This window comes from Cervus elaphus, chromosome 28 (assembly GCF_910594005.1).
Source record: "Cervus elaphus chromosome 28, mCerEla1.1, whole genome shotgun sequence".
In the NCBI taxonomy this organism is placed as follows: Eukaryota; Metazoa; Chordata; class Mammalia; order Artiodactyla; family Cervidae; genus Cervus; species Cervus elaphus.
Window position 1 is genome coordinate 34,394,853 of NC_057842.1, and position 20,690 is coordinate 34,415,542.

General features: G+C 38.2%; 1 protein-coding gene across 8 annotated transcripts in view; it reads left to right on the top strand.

Moving 5' to 3' along the window:
* Positions 1 to 20,690, top strand: part of FAM184A (family with sequence similarity 184 member A) — a 120,276-nt gene that overhangs the window by 53,461 nt on the left and 46,125 nt on the right. For all 8 annotated transcript variants that reach the window (XM_043890360.1, XM_043890361.1, XM_043890358.1 and 5 more), the window contains exons 4-7: positions 1,257 to 1,438; positions 4,961 to 5,158; positions 8,824 to 8,946; positions 18,933 to 19,094. In XM_043890360.1, the coding sequence (XP_043746295.1) occupies positions 1,257 to 1,438; positions 4,961 to 5,158; positions 8,824 to 8,946; positions 18,933 to 19,094 (665 nt within the window). The remainder of the gene's footprint in view (positions 1 to 1,256; positions 1,439 to 4,960; positions 5,159 to 8,823; positions 8,947 to 18,932; positions 19,095 to 20,690) is intronic.

Consider the following 20,690-nt stretch of genomic DNA (forward strand, 5'->3'; position numbering starts at 1 on the left):
AACCTGTACCCCCTGCATTGGAAGGCAAAGTCTTAACCACTGGACTGTTAGAGAAGTCCCAAGAGTTATAGGTTTTAGCACCAATAAGGCAGTCACTAAAAGAAAAACACTCTTAAGAGGCTTCTTTGTCCTTTTAAAACATAAATATTTTAAAGTGCTTAAATTAGTGGAACTGTATTTCAGTTATAGCAGCCTCATTTCATTTGGTTTATTAATAAGGATCATTGCGTACTCTGAAGCTGGGCTGCCCCTCCTGATGTGACTCATGTGCCCAGAGGAGGAGGGTGACCCATCTCAAATCTAAAGTGACATTTTGCCGAGGTGTTTGGTGACCCCAGGGAGGCCTTTGAATGAGTTCTGTGAGGATGTCATCTGATTGATTGATTCATCAATCAATCAATTCAATCAATTGAATCCCAGATTACCCTGCCCCTGAAGTAGCAGATTTTGAACTTCTGTGTGTATGAGAATCACCTGGACAGCTTGTACAACCACAGGTGCTGGGCCCCAACCCCAGAGTTTCTGATGAGTAGGTCTGGGGTGGGCTTCATTTCTGACTGGTGGTCCCAGATACTGCCTGTATTGTTGGTCCAGGGCACTTTGAGAACCACTGTTCTAACACTTGCCTTGAGAAATTTTTCTCATGTTCACTTTTCACCTCTCTAGCTCTGCTTATATCCTCCCCCTGCCCCCATCCCCTTTTTTGCTGTTGCCGTTTATTTCAGTTTTTCATAACCTTGCTCTTCTTATCTGTCTCTTACTCTGCCTTCGTTCTTTATCAGATCTGTTGTCTAAAACAAATTTAGTTTCAACCAAACTGCTGCCTGCCATCTTTACTTGCTGCATACAGATTTCTTCCTTTTTATGTTAGAATTTGGGGAAAAAAGATTGGCAAAGAATAAGTTACTCATTTTAGTGCCACAGTGCTACTCAGCATCTCTTTGTTTTACTCCCAAGACTTTTATATGTACCCTGAGGAGTTGTTTCTACTTCAACTTAAATAGCTTGAAATCTTCAGAAATGGTTGGAATGGTCCTTGGTGCAGGGAATAGCATCAATGATGTAATACATATTGTAATAAGTACTTGGATAATAAGTATTTCCAAGGTCAGTATTTCTCTTGAAACCAAAGAATTGTTTGTACATGCAGACCATTTGTTTTACTTAGGTATTAAGTGCATTGTGTCATTAACTATAAACTATTTTGTACCACAAGGTAACAGATTTGAATTTCGGGCTTTCTTTGGGGATGTTAGGTCATATTGGAATGCTTCAAGCAACTCAAATGACCCAGGAGGTTACAATTAAAGATCTAGAATCAGAAAAATCAAGGGCCAATGAAAGATTATCTCAGCTTGAAGAAGAAAGAGCTTTTCTGCAAAGCAAAACTCAGAGTCTGGATGAGGAGCAGAAGCAGCGGATTTTGGACCTGGAGAAGGTAGAGTCTTGGAGGAACCCCCTCCCCGCTGCACCACCCATGAAAGGAAGGGAAGAAAAGTCCAGTTTTATTCTTTTTCAGATGTGATTTAGAGTGTTTACTTCTGTTTCATAGTAACAGGCTATTTCTTAACTATAGTAATTTTTCGTTTTTATTTTGAGGAAAGGTATAAAGCTGGATTATCCCATATTGGGTATATGTTCAAAATATTTTTGATAACAATCTGTAATGTAAAAACTTAGGACATTTCACCCTATTTCAGGCTAGAAACTGAATAGGTGCGTGCTAAGTCGCTTCAGTCGTGTCCAAGTCTTTGCTACCCTGCGTACTGTAGCCCACCAGTCTCCTCTGTCCATGGAATTCTCCAGGCAAGAATACTGGAGTGGGCTGCCTTGCCCTCCTCCGGAGGATCTTCCTGTCATAGGAATCAAACCCATATCTCTTATGTCTCCTGCATTGGCAGGCGGGTACTTTTACCACCACACTACCTGGGAAACCCCTAAATGGAAGATACATTATGGTTAATCATACTTACTTTTCTATTCATGAAACATATTGTGTATACACCTAGGAAATGTCTATAAAACTGAAAAGGATGACGAGAACCATTCCCTGAAAATACATATACCAACATACTGAATTTCTAAATTAAATAAAACATGTCATATGTAGAGTAGTTGCTTGAATAATTTGTTCTAGTTTTTCACATATCTGCAATACCAGGTGGGAGCTTGACACACTCTTTCTCCTTCTTTCAACAACCAGGCGTATTGAAAAATGTCTGTTCTCCTTGTTCACTTCCCGCTCGCTCCTCACCCGGTGCGGACTGGCTTCTCTTGTTACCAGTCCACAGGCTCGGCCTCAGCCTCCAGTGATGTTCTGGTTGCTGGACTTGGGGGGCTCTTGTCTTCCTGGGGTACTGACTTGTGTCTGATTCACAAGCGTCTCTTTGGTTCTCTCACACTTTCCTCCGGTCTCCCTGGCCCTGCAGTCTTGTCTGGGAGCTTCCCTCCTCCGTCTGTGTTCCTCTGCTGTTCCTCTCGCACCCTCAACTCATTCTGCAAGCTCATCCATTCCAGTAACTTGTTCAGTGGTAGCTCTCCAAACCGTCCGTCTAGGCCAGATCTACCCCTTCTTCCTCCCTCCCCACTTCTCTGGTTGGACCCTGACTGGTACAGTGCTATAGGTAGACGCTATGATCTCTGATGAGGGGCCCTTCATGTCTGAGCTGTGAAATGAAAAGACCCTGGGGGTGATGGTGACAAAAAGACCCTTAAAATGTTGCATCTGAGTATTCAAGTAGGGTCTCTGGCTTCTGGGCACCCCAAATCAGGGAGAGCTGAAGACGGGCTGGGATCCAGTCCTAGAATACTGCTCTGAGCCCTCAGCCCCTCATTCCACCATCCTTGGAGGGGAGGCTGGAAGGGAAGGGCTGCGGCCCCGGCTGGCCCAGGCCGGAAAGAAAGAGGCTGGGAATTTCTGTTTCCTCTATCTATACCTTCTGGCTTTGACAGGAAAGAAAGTCCAGTGCCTTACATTCAAGAATCTTCCTAGGGCTTTCCCCCTTTATCGGGCCTTGGGAATAATTATAATCTCTTATTATGTAAAATAATTACTGCTGCTTGCTAACAACTATAAAATGTAATACAGTGGGCTGGGAATATTGCTAAATATTTGGGGGCATATTATCTCATCTTTAGCAACCCTGTAACATAGGTTCTACCTTATCACTCCCATTTCACAGATGGAAAAACCGAGGCTTACAGACATTATGCACTCACGGTTCCCACGGTCACGTGACTAAGTGGCAGAGCTGGAACCTGAACCCAGGACAGTGAGACTCCCAAACCCATGTTTCCACCTCTATGTTATGTTGCTTTCTGTGGCATGAGGACCTTGTATTTCCTCCTGGGTAGTTCCAGAGACTCACAGACTGGGCCAGGAGGTAGGTAGATGGCAGCTGCCATAGAGGCCAGACAGCAGGATGGCTCTGCCCACCCAGGAGGCATCAGTGACCAGAGGAGGTGTGTCTGTCTTCCAGTAGTCTTACAGAGCAGCAAGGAGGGGTTCTGCAGCAGCCCCTAGAGAGAATTCATACATCTTTGAACCTCATTGTCTTAACCTTTTACTTTCTCACCTTCTTGTTCCGTAACATCCCATAACTTGTTGAAAGAATAGCCTTCATCCAATACCTCCATTTCCTCCTTTCTGTCTGGCTCCCCCCCACACCCCAACTCAACTGTACTGAACTGGATCCTAAGACGTCAGTGGGAACACCGCCACCGCACCCAGAAGCTGCACCCGTTTTCTCAGCAGCGCTCACCCCTCTTGGCCCAGCATTTGCCTCTGCGATGCTGACCCCTCCTGGCTCTCCTCCTCCCCCCGTCACTCACTCACGACTCCCTCACTGGCTCCTCGCTCTCCTCCTGCTCCCTGATTTCAGGTCCTCCCCAGAGTTCTTCCTTTCTTTGTTTCCATTCTGCTCCTTCCCCTTCACAAGTTGTCTTAGTCTGCTGCGGCTGCTGTCACAAAATGCCATAGCCTGGGTGGCTTAAACAACCAACATTAAAAATCAATGAATAAAAATTTTAAAAAAAAAATTTTTTTAAATATCAGTCACTTAAAGCACAGTGATTTCTCATTCCCATCAGAACAGATTCCAGAGTCCTTAGCATAAAAGACGTCTGGTCATCATTTGACCCTGCCTGTTTCTGAGCCCCCCTCTCCACTCCCAGCCTTGAATCCTGTATTCTCTCCACACTGCTCAGCCTCAGGGCCATCTAGCTCCCCAACTTCACCACCTGGTGAGCTGCTTCTCAGCTTTCAGAATGCTGGACACGATTACGAATGCAGGCTTTAGACATCAGATCTAGATGTGAAGTTTTCTCACCTCTTGTTTCCTGATGGGCTTGTAAGAATTAAATGAGAATGTGTCAGTATCATCAGCTCAGCTGTGTTCCCTTCCGGAATGCCTTTCCTGACCTCTTTCCCTCTCTCTCTCTCTCTCACATACCCCCCACATCGTCTCCCACCCCACCCAGGTTAAGCTCCTTTCCTGGAGAGGTTGTATACTCTCACAACACGTGATGTATGCTCCTTGCATAGAACTTAAAAAATTTCATTGCCGTAGTCTTTTGACTTTTTTCATCATTGGACTGTTAATGCTTAAAAGGCCTATACTTGGCTGTTGATACAGTTGTATCGACTAATATCATTTGAGTGGGTATTGGTAAGCCATTTTGTGTACCACTTCGACATGGAGGAAGCTTTTTTCTCTTAAGCCTGCAGAAGTGCTGACTCACACTTGGTTCTAACCTCATAATAGTGTATTTTATCATTGTCTTTAAAATTACTCATTTTGGCTGTGCCACCTTGTAGAACACCCAGTGATGTATTCTCAGGTACCATGGTCTAATCGTGTAGACCTCAGTTCATCCAAGTTCATCTACTTAACTGAGTATTTAAAATACTAATAGCAATAATGAAAAAAGCAGATTGACCTTTATTTCTGTTCAATTTTAGAAAGTAAATGAGGCAAAGAAAACTCAGCAAGAATATTATGAGATGGAGCTAAAAAACCTGCAAAGTAGACTGGAAGGGGAGGTGGCTCAGTTGAATGAGGCCCATTCTAAGACTTTGGAAGAATTAGCTTGGAAGCACCACATGGCAATTGAGGCTGTCCACAGTAATGCGATTAGGGATAAGAAAAAACTGCAGATGGTGAGTAATACTTCAACTTCACCTTGTATTATAAATTGGTGGACTTTCTATAATAACCTAGTTGCTATTTCCTAATCACTCTGAAAATCTCGGTTCAAAGAATAACATACATAAAAGTTCCTACAGGGGCTGTAGTTTATTAAATTGATATGAGGCATTTCTACTTTGTATAGCCATCATGGAAACACTCCCTTGATCTTGAGCTGTCTCTTCATCAGACAACAACATCGGTTTCTCCTCAGGAAGCCTCATTAGTTGGAGCACTTATTCTCCTGGAGACAGTTTCCTTCCCTGGGAAAATGATCTGTTTTTTGTTTTATTATTGCCCTTAATTAAGTAATAAGCTTGCTAATTGTAATACATGACAGACAGAAATTATACAGTAGAAAAAGCAAGGTACCTGACAGATGGGGGCCTTAACACTGAGCCCTTTGCTTACTAGCTGCTTTTTCTTGGGTCCCAAAGGCTATTCCTGAGGCTGCTCATTTGAAGATGAAGATATTAGGTTGGTGCAAAAGTAATTGTGATTTTACGTTGTTGAACTTTGATATTGGAATACATTCTTAAATAAATGTGGTTATGTTCTACATCATTGTAATGCGCATTTCTTGCTTTGTTTTTTGTTAATGATTTATTACTTGCTGTTTATTTTAGACTATAGAAATGATATTAGACAGAAAGCAAATTCAAGCGATTTTCTTATTTGAGTTCAAAATGGGTCGTAAAGCAGCAGAGACAACTCAAAACATATCAGCAACGCATTTGGCCCAGAAACTTTTAATGAATGTACAGTGCAGTGGTGGTTTGAGAAGTTTTACAAAGAAGATGAGAGCCTTGAAGATGAGGAGCACAGTGGCAGGCCATCAGAAGTTGACAACGACCGATTGAGAGGATTAGTGAAGCTGATCTTCTTACAACAAGAAGTTGCTGAAGAAATCAAAGTCGACCATTCTGTGATCATTTGGCATTTGAAGCAAATTGGAAAGGTGAAAAATCTTGATAAGTGGGTGCCTCATGAGATGACCAAAAACCAAAAGAAATCATTGCTTTGAAGTGTTGTTTTCTCTTATTCTATGCAACAACAATGAACCATTTCTTGATTGGATTGTGATGTGTGATGAACAGTGGATTTTATGTGACAACCAGCATCGACCAGCTCAGTGGTTGGACAGAGAAGTTCCAAAGCACTTCCTAAAGCCAGACTTGCACCAAAAAAGGTCATGGTCACTGTTTGGTGGTCTGCTGCCCATCTGACCCGTTATAGCTTTCTGAATCCTGGCAAGCCCTTATGTCTGAGAAGTATGCTCAGCAAGTCAATGAGATGCACTGAAAACTGCAATGCCTACAGTTGGCATTGGTCAACAGAAAGGGCCCAATTCTTCTCCACAACAATGCCCAACCTCACATCATACAACCAACACTTCAAAAGTTGGATGAATTGGGCTATGAAGTTTTGCCTCATCTGCCATATTCCCCTGACCTCTCACCAACTGACTACCACTTCTTCAAGCATCTCAACAACTTCTTATAGAGAGAATGCTCCCATAACCAGCAGGAGGCAGAAAATACTTTCCAAGAGTTCGTCAAATTCTGAAGCATGGATTTTTATGCTACAGGAATAAACAAAATTGTTTCTTGTTGGAAAAAGTGTGTTGATTATAAAAGTTCCTATTTTTATTAATCAAAGATGGGTTTGAGCCTAGTTATAATGATTTAAAATTCACGGTCCAAAACCACAGTTACTTTTGTACCAACCTAATAAGATCCATCTTGTAATATCCCTGAGGATTAAGTGAGATAAAGTGTTAGAACCGACACACATCTGAGCATATAGTGATAAATAAGTGTTAGTATTTCTTACCGTGTTTACCTGACACTGCAGTGGTGTTTTACACTTGTTTTTTCATTTAGTTCTTGCAATGCTGCTATTGGTTTGATTTCTGTACCCATCTTACTGAAGAGGGGTGGAGACCCAGAGGGGTTAATACTTGCTTTAAGCACATGTAGCCAAGACGAGTCAGTCAGGCCTGAATTCAGGTCTCAGATATCAAACCCTAAGGCATTTAGCCACCACCTCGTGTCAGCATGTATTAATGATAGTTGTTACATGTTTTATATAATAGCACTTTACAGTTTCCTAAAAGCTTTCTAGTTCTTGCCCAGCTAGTTTATATCTGAGTCTAAGCTAAAACCGTCCTCCTTCCAAATAATCTTTCTCCAGCGTCCTTTTATCTTTTAAAGAACACTTAGCTAAAAGTGACTTCACCATCCCTCGTGACCTAGTTACCAGAAAGGGTATGAATATACAGAAAATCCACACGGGAAAGAGAGAACGCAATAGCCTTGAAAGTGCCATTCTTAGAAAACGTGGTACAAAATTGGCCCTTGCCTGGTGTTTGGAAGTTGATTTTCAGGAGGATTCTCGCCATTTCCTGATGAGAGCGGCTCACTGTGCCTAAACTGGTTAACCAGACAATATGGTTTATGCTGAACATGTGCTCTCATTCTTGGCGTCTGAAATTGTGGAACATACTAATCAAGGGGGTACTATGTGGCCAGCCCCCACTAAGAAACCCGGCTCTGGGTCCCTGATGAGCTTTCCTAGTAAACAGCATTTCACATGTGCTGTCCCAGCTTGCTGGAGAGTTCTGTGTGAGAGGACTCAGAAGCTTGAGTCTGGTTTTCTGCAGACTTTGCCACCGGTGCCTTTTTTCTTTGCTGATTGTCCTTGTATCCTTTTGCTATAATACATCATAGCTGTGAGTACAGCTGTGAGTCCTGAGAGACATCCCCTTAAATCATCAGCCTGGGGTTTGTCTTGGGGACTCCCAGTGCAGAATGCTGTTTATTAATATTAGTCTTCTCACCTTACACTGTAGAAGTACTTCTAATATGATTTGTTCTCGTTCTTTGCTCCCTCCATGGTTGTTGCACATGCGTTTTCTTCTGCCTAGACTGTTATCTCCCTCTTCACCACATTTTCTTACTGGTCCACTCCTTCAAACTATGCTTAGGAAACTTTCTCTGTAGAAGTTTCACACCAAGCCACAACTTATTAGCTCCCCATTCAACCCCATTTACAACTCATTTTAATCATATATTCTTTAATGAGCTTATTAAGGGCAGGCACTATGTCTTATTCCTTTTATATGCCAAGTAGTGAGTAGTATGCCTGCCAAATAGTTGGTCTTCTTCAGTATCAATGTTAGTAGTATTGCTCTTTAGGTACTTTAATTTTCTACCTGTTAATCCTTGACTAAATTCCAGTGCTAGACCACTGAGTTCCAGAAGGGTTACTAGTTTTTGTATTTTTATGTCAGTATAAAATAATTATGAACTCAAGAGTTAGAATTGTTCTCATCTCACAAGATTATCTTTTATAGCACACATTTCTGTTTTTTTTTTGGACTTCAGCTTGATCTAGATTAGGCAGATATTCTTACCATTTTAAAAAAATGACTAATTGCTACATCATAAGTGATTTAGAATGATAGACTCAAAGCCCCTAGAATTAATTAGATTCATTGTTAACTCTGCTATTAATATTTAAGTATAATGCTAATTTGAAGAGCAAAGCATCAAAATTTAAAACAGAATAATCTTGGAGTCTTCGATGTATACGATACTTGCAGTTTTGTTAATTTTTTAAAATTTCTTTTTGGAAGGAATTGGAGGAACAACATAAAAAGGAAAAACTGAACCTGGAAGAGGATAAAGATCAGCTTCAACAGGAGCTAGAAAACCTGAAGGAAGAATTGGAAGACAAACTGGATTCGGCCAATCAAGAGGCAAGTACTGTATTCGCTAATGTCGTCTAAGTAGATGAGCCTGAGTGGAAGGTAACATATGTAGAGTAAAAATAATAAAAAACTTTCTTTAATGTTGAATTTTTCATAATACATTGATTATATCTCACAAGGTAAAAATTTACTACAAAAAACAACTAAATTTGGAGCGAGGTGCTTTTGTGGGGGAAAGCAAAACAGAGGACAATATCCCGTTATAGGAAAGAAAACGAGAGGTTTTTTCTACTCTTTTGCAAAACATTGACTTCATATTCTCTATGCCAAATCTTTAAACTTTTAAATTCTATATGAAAATAGTATTGTTTAGCCTGGAAATGAAAAGATTAGGAATAGGCTTAATAAAGTGTTATCAATCAAAAAAGTTGTGAATAAAATAAATGTCAAGACCGTTGAAAAGCTATAATATTGTTTGTTCCAGCACTTTTTCTCTTTGGTCCTCATTCACCGGTGTCCTCCAGCAGCCCAGCTGGAACAGTCCTCTTTTCTTTCGCTTCCAGCTCATCCTTCATGGGGCTCCTAGACTGGTGTTCCTAAAGCAAGCTCTGTTCTTGACGCATCTCGTCTTGACAGCTGTTCCTACCTCACTAGCCTCATCTTTCCAAACAGCCTTTATGTCCTACTTTGTCATCACTCTTCTGCTCACAGAAACCACACCAAAACACGAGTGCTGCAGGCAGGTCAATGATTTGCAATTGGTATTATTTTAATTATCTTTAAACATTTATTCAGAGAGAGGTACCACGCATGGCTTTAGGGTACAGTGGAGAATTAGATTGTTACTGATTTTAGCTCAGTCTGTCTGTGATTGTTCAAGATCACCCATTGCACGCCTCTCTCAGGGTCTGTGATCCTTGTGGTTTCTCTCATTAAAAGGTGGTTTAGTGACCATCTGTGTTTCTCATGCAAGTGCCCTGGAGTTCTCCTCCTTATTCCAAGTGGCTTAAGTATTCCTCCAACCTACTTACTGTTACTTCACTGAGAAGAGTTCTGATAAATACATAATTGATTTTCCTTCTGGATACATTCTCAATTATGTTTTAGCACCCTGGTAATATTGTAGTGCCATTTTAGAACGGCTCCCCAAGAATATGCCTGACTCATCCCTCGTATGCATCTACCTTCCCTTCACCCTGGGGCATTTTCTTTCCTGCCTTACTTTGCTGGCTAAGATCTCCAGAGATAATAAGCATTCTTGTTTTATTTCTAGCTCTTAAAATGAAGGATGTCAATATTTCAATTATGATGCTTCTTTGAAGTTTTATTTTGTAAATGCTCTTTATCAGGTTTAGAAATCTCTCTTGTAATTCTCATTTCCTAATTTAAAAAAACCTCACAAGTCAATGTTGATTTTTCTGCATATATTGGGATCTAACTCCTTTCTGTCTAACTTAAGTGCTACCTTTGTTGTTGTTCAGTTGTTGTGTTCAACTCTTTGTGACCCAATGGACTGCAGCTTACATTAATCAATTTTATAATTTTAAATCAACCTTGAAGTTCTAGAAGAAGTCCTAGTTATCCATGCCAGCTTATGCATTTTTTTATTTTCTTTATAGTTCCACTATACATTACAGTTATTTTTAAATAGATAAATTAAGATTTTTGCTTCCCTGATAGCTCAGTCGGTAAAGAATCTGCCTGCAATGCAGGAGACTCGGGTTCGATCCCTGGGTGGGGAAGATCCCCTGGAGAAGGGATAGACTACCACCCCAGTATTCTGGCCTGGAGAATTCCATGGACTGTATAGTCCATTGGGTCGCAAAGAGTCTGACACGACTGAGTGACTTTCACTACTTCACTGTACATTACAGTTAATTTTAAGTAGATAAATTTAATATTTTTAGTTGGAGTTTCAATATCAAACTCTCAAAAATAATAGGATGAATAGACAGAACAGTAGAAGGATATAGTAGACCTGAAAAGCACTAGGAACAATTCAACATAATTAAGATTTATATAATTTCATACAACAGCAGGATACAAATTCTGTTCAAGTTCCCATAGACTGTAAACCAGGAGACACTGAAGCATATCCAGGGACATTAAACAAGGTACAAATATTTCATAGTCTATTGAAATCATACAAAGTGTGTTCTTTTATCACTGTGGACTTAGGTTAGAAATCAGTATCAAAAGATACCTGAAAATAACCCACATATTTTCAAATGTAATGTGACATTTATCAAGAGAGGTCTTTGACTTAGCCATTGAAAGTATCAATAAAGTTAAAAGACTCAAAAAACACAGAAAGTGATTGCAGAGAAGAAAGTACTTAAATGGGAAATTAATATCAAAATGAGAAGTTAATATTGAAGATACTTTAAAAAGCCCATGTATTTGGAAATTAAATGTCCACTTTTAAGTGATGGGTATATCTAAGAAGTCATAGCAAGGAAAATATTTGTAACAGAATAACAATGAAAAGAAAATTTATCAGGATTCATTGCATGTGGCTGAAGCTGCTCAATGCAACTAAATACAATGCAAAATCTTAAGTTATGAAAACAAATAATGGATGCATAAAATTTTGTGAAATTTAAACAAAATCTGTACTTTAGTTAATAAAACTGTATTACATGTTAATTTCCTGTTCTGTTTTTTAAAACATAGTATTTCTTTATATTCTTAGATTTTTAAGCCTAGACTTGAGTAAGATTGCTTTGTGCTTTTCCTTTCTGGTTTTGGAGTCAAAGTTATACTAGCCTTATAAAATGAAGTAGGACTTGTGCCCTTTCTGTTCTCTGGAAGAGCTATGTGAGATCAAAATGCCTTTAACCTTAATGACATTGTGGTTCATATGAAAATAATTTTTGAAACTTTTTAAGGTAAGCATAGTAATCTCGCATATGAGAGAAGTTTAATATTCTGAGTGCATACATTTATTTAATGCAATGTAGTCTGTATTTCCGTTCATTAAAGCAGAATTTTAAGCTGTTTTCTTCAAATATTTTGTATACTTTTTGGTTTATCTTCTTATTTATCAGCTTCTAAAAACTGATACTATGATGATGGATTTGCTCATTTCTTCTTACATTCTATCATTTTCTTCTCTGTATATTTAGAGACTTTTGTTATATGCATACAAATATAAAATTGCTTTAGCTACTTAAAGAATCATTCTTTTTGGCTTAGCCTTTGTTATTTGATATTGTATAAGCTGACTGATACATATTTTTTCATCTACTGATTTTGTTTTTCTGTATCCTAATGTTTACATGTGCTTCTTGCCAATCACCTATAGTTGCATTTTAAAAAATACCAAGTCAGAAAATTTTGCCTTTTAAATGAAGATTTTATCCCACTTATTTTATTGGATGGAAAAGAGGAACATTTATGGAAAGACAGGAAGAAAGAGTTAGGGGGGTAGTTTGTAAAGACTGAAAGTGATTGTTTTAGAAAAAACTGGAGAATGTCCTATTTTCGTAAGTTGATAGGTCTTGATACCCTTACAAGTGAAATAGCCTAAAAACATAAATAGTTCAACTATGTATTTAGATGATAAATTCATGAATTCCAGAATCATAATAGAATATTAAGGGAAGCTAGTGAATTTAAAATCTCAGGTGGAAGATAACCTTGTAATCCTATGAAATGGTACTTTGGGATCACCCCCAAAGGCAAAATTGTAAGCTGAATCATCAATCAGTCTGACCATTATGGTCTTTTAAAATGCTCTTATAATATTTAAGTTGTTGATTTTCGGGACTTTCCTGGTAGTCCAGTGACTAAGACCCCTCACTCCCAATGCAGGGGACCCGGGTTCAATCCTACATTGCCACAACTAAGATATCCTGTTTGTCTCAACTAAAGATCCTGCAGGCTACAACTAAGATGTGGTTCAGGCAAATCAAATACACTAAAAAAAATATTTAAGCTGTTGATTTTCTTCTGAAAATAACTTTTGAAGTCTATATATATTTTTTCAATATTTTGTTAAAATGAAAATCAGTTGGATTTGTTTGTTGTACAGTGGTCTATCGCAGTTGTTATGCTGCCTGACAAATGGTAGTAGATCAGTAAATACTTGACATAATTAGTAGCCATGTTTTTTGAATCTGTCTCCTAAGGTAAAAGAAATAAAAGCAAATTTAAACAAATGGGACCTAATTAAACTTAAAAGCTTTTGCACAGCAAAGAAAACCGTTGACAAAAAGAAAAAGCAACTTACTGAATGAGAGAAAATATTTGCAAATGATATGACAGATAAGGGGTTAATATCCAAAATATATAATCAGCTTTTACAACTCAGTATAGAAAAACAGCCCAGTCAAAAAATGAGCAGAATGGGCTTCTCAGTGGCTCAGTGGTGAAGAATCCACCTGCAGTGCAGGAGATGGTGGGAGACATGGTTCAATCCTTGGGTCAGAAAGATGCCCTGGAAGAGGGGATTGCAACCCACTCCAGTATTTTTGCCTGGAGAATCCCATGGACAGAGGAGACTGGTGAGCTACAGTCCTTGGGGTCGCAGAGTCGGACATGACTGAACTGAGTGAGCACACACACAACATACAATAAAATATACTGGAGTATATATAGAAAAAATGTAAGTAAATAGGTAAAAACAAAGCCAAAACGAGCAGAAAACCTAGGTGGCCATCCACATGTATTCTTTGGAAAAAGGTCTAACAGGCACATGAAATGATGCTCAACATTGCTAATTATTAGAGAATGCTAATCAAAAACAGCAAGATACCACTTCTTACCTGGCAGAACGGTTACTATCAAAAAGTCTATAAATAACAAATGTTGGCCAGGATGTAGAGAAAAGGGAATCCTTGTACACTGTTGGTGGAAATGGAAATTGGTGCAGTCAGTGTAGAGAACAGTATGGAGGTTCATTAAAAAAGTAAAAATAAAACTACCATGATTCAGCAGTTCCACTCTTGGGTAAATATCCAAAGAAAATAAAAAGCATTAATTCAGAAAGATACATGCACTCCAGTGCTCATAGCAGCATTGTATATAATAGCCTAAGTGTCCATCAACAGATGAATGGGTAAAGAAGATGTGTGTGTATATTAAGTTCAGTTATTACTTAGCAATAAAAAAGAATGAAATGTTGTCATGAGCAGCAATGTGGATGGACACAAAGAATTGTGCTTAGTGAAATAAATCAGATAGAAAAAAGACAAATATTCTTAGTTATCACTTACATGTGAAATCTAAAAGAAGAAAACGAACAAATGTATAAAAGAAATCAGAAGCAAACTCACAGATATAGAGAACAAACTAGTGGTTACCAGTAGGGAGAAAGGGTGGCAGGGGCAAGACAGAGGTATGAGATTAGGAGGTACAATCTACTATGTATAACGTAAATAAGCTACAAGGATATATTGTATAGCATGGAGAAATATAGCCATTATTTTTGTAGTAACTTTAGAGTGCAACCTATAAAACTATTGAATCACTATTTTGTATACCTGAAGCTAATATATTGTTGGAAATCCACTGTATGTCAATAAAATTTTAAAAAATTAAAAGTTTTAAAATAAAATGTATAGGGTTTGGTGTAGTGAGTGGGAGAAAGTGACTCAGGTGTCTAGCCTAGGTATTTGGGACAGCTAATGATGCCAGTATTGCAAGATGGGAATTACAGGGGTAAAAAACACATTGAATGGCAAGACATTAAGTTGTTTAGATATATACTGACTTTGAGGTGATTGTAAGACATCTCTGTTGGAACTTAGTTTAGGGTGTGCATTTGGAGCTAAAAATGAGGCAGTTCTTGAAGCCATTTAAGAAGAGGTCTTCCGAGGATCGCTGATGAGAAGGTTGCTGGTAACAAAAGCAGTATCAATATTGAATTAACAGAGCCAGGGAGCAAAACTGAAAAGGAGAAATCAAAGCACGAAAATAAGGATGAATGGATATTAGAAAACTACGGAAGCAAATACTTAAAGAGGGTTGGAAGTGCCTCACAATGTCACCCAGTGATTAGAGTCAGACTGAGGCCTGAAAAGGTCATTCAATCAAGAGTGCTCTGAGGACTTTTCTATAATGTCAGTAGAACAGTAGGATAGAAGCTAGAGTTAATAGGTTTAAACTGAATCATAGTGGATGACAGTACTTTTTTAAGACTACATGTCAATGGAAGAGAAGAGGAAAATAAAGTTAGATTCCTTCTGCAACCTGGTACCAAAATAGTCGCAGATGGGCTAAGCATTGAAATGTAATATTAAATCATGAATATAAATAAAATATGAAAATACCAGGGACAAAAATAAAAGGACAGAGAAGGCCTTTTGAAATGTTATGGCCATGTCATGAATTAAAAACAAAATATTTGTACAGTTAAAACTAAAACTTCTGTATATCAAATTGTGCGTGCATGCTCAATCGTGTCCGACTCTTTGCGATGCTATGGACTGTAGCCCACCAGGCTCCTCTGTCCATGGGATTTCCCAGGCAAGAATATTGGAGTGGGTTGCTGTTTCCTTCTCCACGGGATCTTCCCAACCCAAGGATTGAACTTGCATCTCCTGCGTCTCCTGCATTGCAGGTGGATTCTTTACTGTGGAGCCACCAACAAAACTATGAGAGAGGAGAAACTGGGAGGGTGGGATACATGATTGGCAGACTGTATGAGTAACAAGATTTAAGTCTTTAAACACCAGAAAAGTGTTTACAAAGCAGTAAGAAAAAATGCACTTTAGTTTTTTTTTTAATGGGCTAAATACATGGAAAACAATTTTAATATCACTCTAATTTGAAAACTGGAAATGAAATCAGTAAGATGTCATTTCATTATCATAAAATTAAAATGATTAAGAAAAACACGAGACCATGCAGCACTGATAAGGAAGTGTAAAGAAATAAGCACCAAAAGCTGCTGATGGGAATATAAAATCATGATTTTCTTGGAAAGGAATTTAGCGGCATGTGTAAAAGCCTTAAAGAGGAGGATATACATTCCAGTGTATTGAAGCTAAGAAAATGCTTAAAGATTATTGACAAAATTTACAGTAGAAGTTCAGCAAAAATTACAGAATGGTGATAAGTGATTAACAGGAGTTTGCTACAAGAATAAACTGAGGAAAGCTCCTGCAAAGGCCCTGAGTCATGAGAAGTTTCTAGGAACTGGAGGGATGCCAGTATAGATGAAGTACAAAAGTAACTAATGTGTACTAATATTTATTTAGTTCTTACTATGACCCAGGCATTTTTTCAGTATATTCTCTCCTTTATACTGTTAAGTCTCAACATAATTCCATGCAGTAAATACTAGTTACCAAATCACAAAAAGTTATGTGACTTGCCCAAGTCACATAGTAATTGGATAAAGCCAGAATTCCAATCCTAGCAGTGAAATTTCAGAACTCAATTCTTAACCACAGTGCCTCTCTCCTTCCCAGTGAATATGAAAGCCATGGAGGAGGTTGCCAAACCAAGACCAGGGAGTTAGGCAGGAGCTACGCCACGGTGCCTTGTAAGCCCCTTGAAAGATTTTAGAAGTTATGCTGAAGGAAACAAAGCATTTGGAAGATGCTGGGTTCAAATATGTGGGTGGTTGCGTGGGGGAGGAGCTGACACTCGTGTTCATGTTTGTAATTATAATAAGTTGACTCTGGAGTGTCATGAAGAATGGATTAGAGAGAAGAGTAAGTGTGGGTAGATATCCCAGGGAGGAGGCTTCTACATACTGTAATTCCTTCAGTGTGCATGTTGACAAGAAGAATCTGAGTATTGATCTCTGTTGCACATGACAGAAATCCCAGCTCAAACTGGCCTAAGGCAATTTCTTGAGTCATGTGACTAGAAAGTCCCAGGAGAACGTTAGCATCAGTCATGACCAGATTCAGAGCAGACGCTGTCAACACTGGAGCTCAGTTTCTCTTGTTCTGTTGAGTTGGGTTTGCTCTGTTTGTGCGCTGGTTCTTCAGTCACGCATCCCCTTAGGTATATGTGCAACTGGAAATGGCCTTTTTTAGGAGCTCCTTTAAAAGCCCTGAGATCTCTTTAATCATGTGCCTGCTCCTGACCAGCCCCCATGGTCAACAGAATGAGATGACCTTATTTGTTTATGCTTTAGTGAACGTTTCAGTCCTGGAGTTGCGTTGAAGCTCTGCTGAGACCTCATGGACCCATAGGGAGGATAGATTCCCCCAGTGACAAAAGGAGGTTCTGATAATGAAGGGCAACAGACGTGTTCCATACATATCCAGTTTTATTATATTTGGAAAACAAACTTTAATCAGTAATGTTCTTTGAAAGTTTGCTTATTTAGTTGTACAGAAGTTTAAAGTTTTTTTTCTATTTAAACATATTCATTGTCTTTAGAGTCTTATTTCTTGAACACTCTTTAGTTCCTTGTGTAATTACATGAATACTGTTATTTATAAGTTTTTCTTTATGTATTCCTTCTGTGTATATAACCCTTATTTATCTGAAAACTTTCTGGATTGTGGAAGAAAATTATTCTCCACATTGATAGCTTTATCCTTCCTTATTGATTGGTACCTAATATTTGTATGTTGCTTTCTAGTTAAAAAATCTTTTTCCACGTATCCTAGAATTCAATTACAATAATAAATCTGTAAGGTAGGTATTTTTACTGCTATTTTGTATTGACAGATCCAGAACTTGAAACTATATTTTTTGCTAAATTCAGTACTCTTTAACTCTGTTAATAGTCACTTTTCTTACATTCATTCATTCACTGCTGTAAAACACTTTCATGGCAAGCCAGATCAACACAAAAAGTAGAGAAGAAACAAACTATATAGGTTAGGGAAGTGTAACATAAATACAGTGACAGAAAAAATTTAAAGCACTATATATGAATATTATGTACAAATACACTAGTAAATTTTAAAATGTAGGGAGAACTGATGTCTTAAATTTCTAAAATGACTCAAAGAAGTTAAACAGCCTGGCCAAACCAATTATATAGCCATGAAAGAAACTAAATAGTCCCACATATACTAAAGAGGCACTAGATCCAGAGAATTTTAGTGAATGACTTTTACTAAATCTTCAAAAAGCAAGTAAATCTTAGCTATAAAAATATTTCCAAGCCCAGAAAAACTGAAAGCGCCCAGCTCATTTTATGAGGTTGGCATTCCTTTAAAGATACTAACAAGATAAAGTGCTCCCATCACCACAGTTGCTGAGCATGTACATATATCTGCATGGAAAGGAGACAGGAAGTTGGGGACAGGGAATTTCAGGTTAGAGAGGGGTTGAAGGATTTCCAGTTTTCTTTGTAATGTCTGTATTTACACTGAGAAATATTCAGGTGGTATTTTAAAATTACCAGTTTCCATTTCTGTAGAGTTTTGATAGGCTTGGCTGTTTTATAAAAATGAGATATTTTTGTCATAGCGTTTTCCTGTGAAGTAATTTAAAGTATCTTCATTTATTGATTTTCTTTCTCATCACCCACAGATCCATGTGGGTATGGATCTGCTTAATTAACACATTGTCTATTAGCTAATTTCAAAAGTGTATAAATTTAACTCAACAATTCCATGACACAGTTTTTTTATGGAAACACAGAAATCACAGCATACCCTAATTTAAGCTGCATTACCAGCTTATCAATATTGATCAAAATCTATCACTTTTATAAATAGATGGAGAACAAGGCTCAAATGAAATACATGACTCCGCTTTAAAGAGCAATTTTTAAAATATTTGTATTTTAAAAAATATTTTCCCCCTCAATCTTGGGCATAATCTTTATCTTACTTCAATTCTTTTTTATAGGTCTTTGATTATATGATATAACCAGGAATTTCCAGGAGCTTGAGGTATCCATTTATTTACATGGTTGCCATGACAAAGGGAAATCACAAATATGGAGGTCTTTTCTAAAAACAACAGATGAACACTGTCATGATTGAGTGCTTCTTCCAAATTCATCAAGAAAGATCCATCAGTAAAATTACATCTAAAGAAAAGACTTTAAGAAACGTGACTGTTTGCTAGTCGATTACACTGGGATGTATTAAAAGTACTGTATTTACTTGCAGATTGGCCGCCTCCAGGAAATGGTGAGCAAAAGCGAACAAGGTCTTGGCTCTGCCGAAGGACTCATTGCCAGTCTTCAGGACTCCCAGGAAAGACTTCAGAATGAGCTTGATCTGACTAAAGGGAGGCTGAAGGAGACCAAGGATGCTCTATCAAATGTTGAGGTAATGTCATTATCCTACTATAATCTAAATATCAGTGAGGTTAAAAAGATGATTTAGTTACTTTGCTTAAAGTTTATTTTAAACATCACATTATGTATAGTATATTCATTTCCTAAGGCTGATAGAGCTAAGTACTATAAACATGGTGACCTAAAACACCATGAATTTATTCTGTCATGGTTCTGAAGATTCAAAGTTCAAAATCAAGTTGTTACCAGGGCCATTCTCCCTTTTAAACCTCTAAGGGAGGATCCTTTCTTGCCTTTTCCAGCTCCTGGTAGTCAGGTGTTCCTTGGCTGGTGGCCGCACAGCTTCAGTCTTCTTTGTATTCTCATGGCATCCTTCCTGTGTCCTTAAATCTTCTTGTAAGGATACCTGTTGTATTGGACGAAGGGCATAGCGGACTCCAGCCAGACTCCATCTTCCCTAATTGTATCTTCACTGAGCCTATTTCCAAATAACATCACATTCTGAGGAACTGGGGTGCTAGAACTTCCACATATCTTTTTGGAAACACAATTCAACCCATAATATTCAACCCACATAATATTAACAGTATGCACAGTTCTCTTAACTGGTAAGAATTTGAACTCTCATGTATAGCAACTAAGTGATTCTCCGTGACCTCCAGATAATGGGAAAGGTTTGTCTTTCCCCCTCAAGTCTTATGAAGCAGAGCAAATATTTAGACTGCCTTGGAAGATAGAGAAATGAACCATACAACTAGGAGGACAGTAGCTAGAGCTTTCTTACTTTGAGTAATTCTATTCCATTCAACATTGTGTTTGGTGGAAAAAATAATTCCTCTAAGCAGAGTACTTAGGGAAAATAACAGTTGGCTAGGATGGCTAAATTCGGGTTTCACCATTTACTGCTTACTAGCCAGGTGAACAATTTCAGCACTGACTTCCTGCTTTCCCATTAATCTGGATTTGCTCCTCAACAATGCCACAGCAAGTGGGTAATCCAGAAAGGGGTCACTGTGAAAAGAGAAGGGTGGACCAGCATCTCTTCCTTTTCTGTTGTGCCCTGAGAGCAGGTAGGGTGCTGGCAGGGATCAACGGTTGCCAGTGTTGTCCAGCCAGGTCATGTCCAGAAAACTACTTGATTTATGCTACTCTACAGAGATGTCACATATTTCATAGTCTGTTACTGTAACATAAACCCATGGACCATTAGTTTGAAGTTACATGATAAAAATAGAAGCCTAAATTTCTTATTATTTTAATCAGGTCAGTGAGGTACAATTATAATGCCTAAGCTTTGAATAGATAGCATACTTTTGATTTGAATGGGAATGAATTTTAATACTATATTTGCCTATGTAGTGTGTGTTCAGATGAAGATAATTGAATTATTAGATACCCGTGATACGGAAAGTTTAGGTATTAATTTAATGCTGAGTTTAAGCTTTTTAAAATAATTTGTCAGTGTATGAGCCTTAATAAAATATATCTTGCACAAAGACATTTAAAAGATAAAATGGGTACCATGATTTTATTGTCAGAAAATTGCAAATAATTGTTATAGATAATGCTATCAATTATTGTGTTGTAATAATTTAAAAGCTATAATGCAGTCACTCTCCTTACTTGA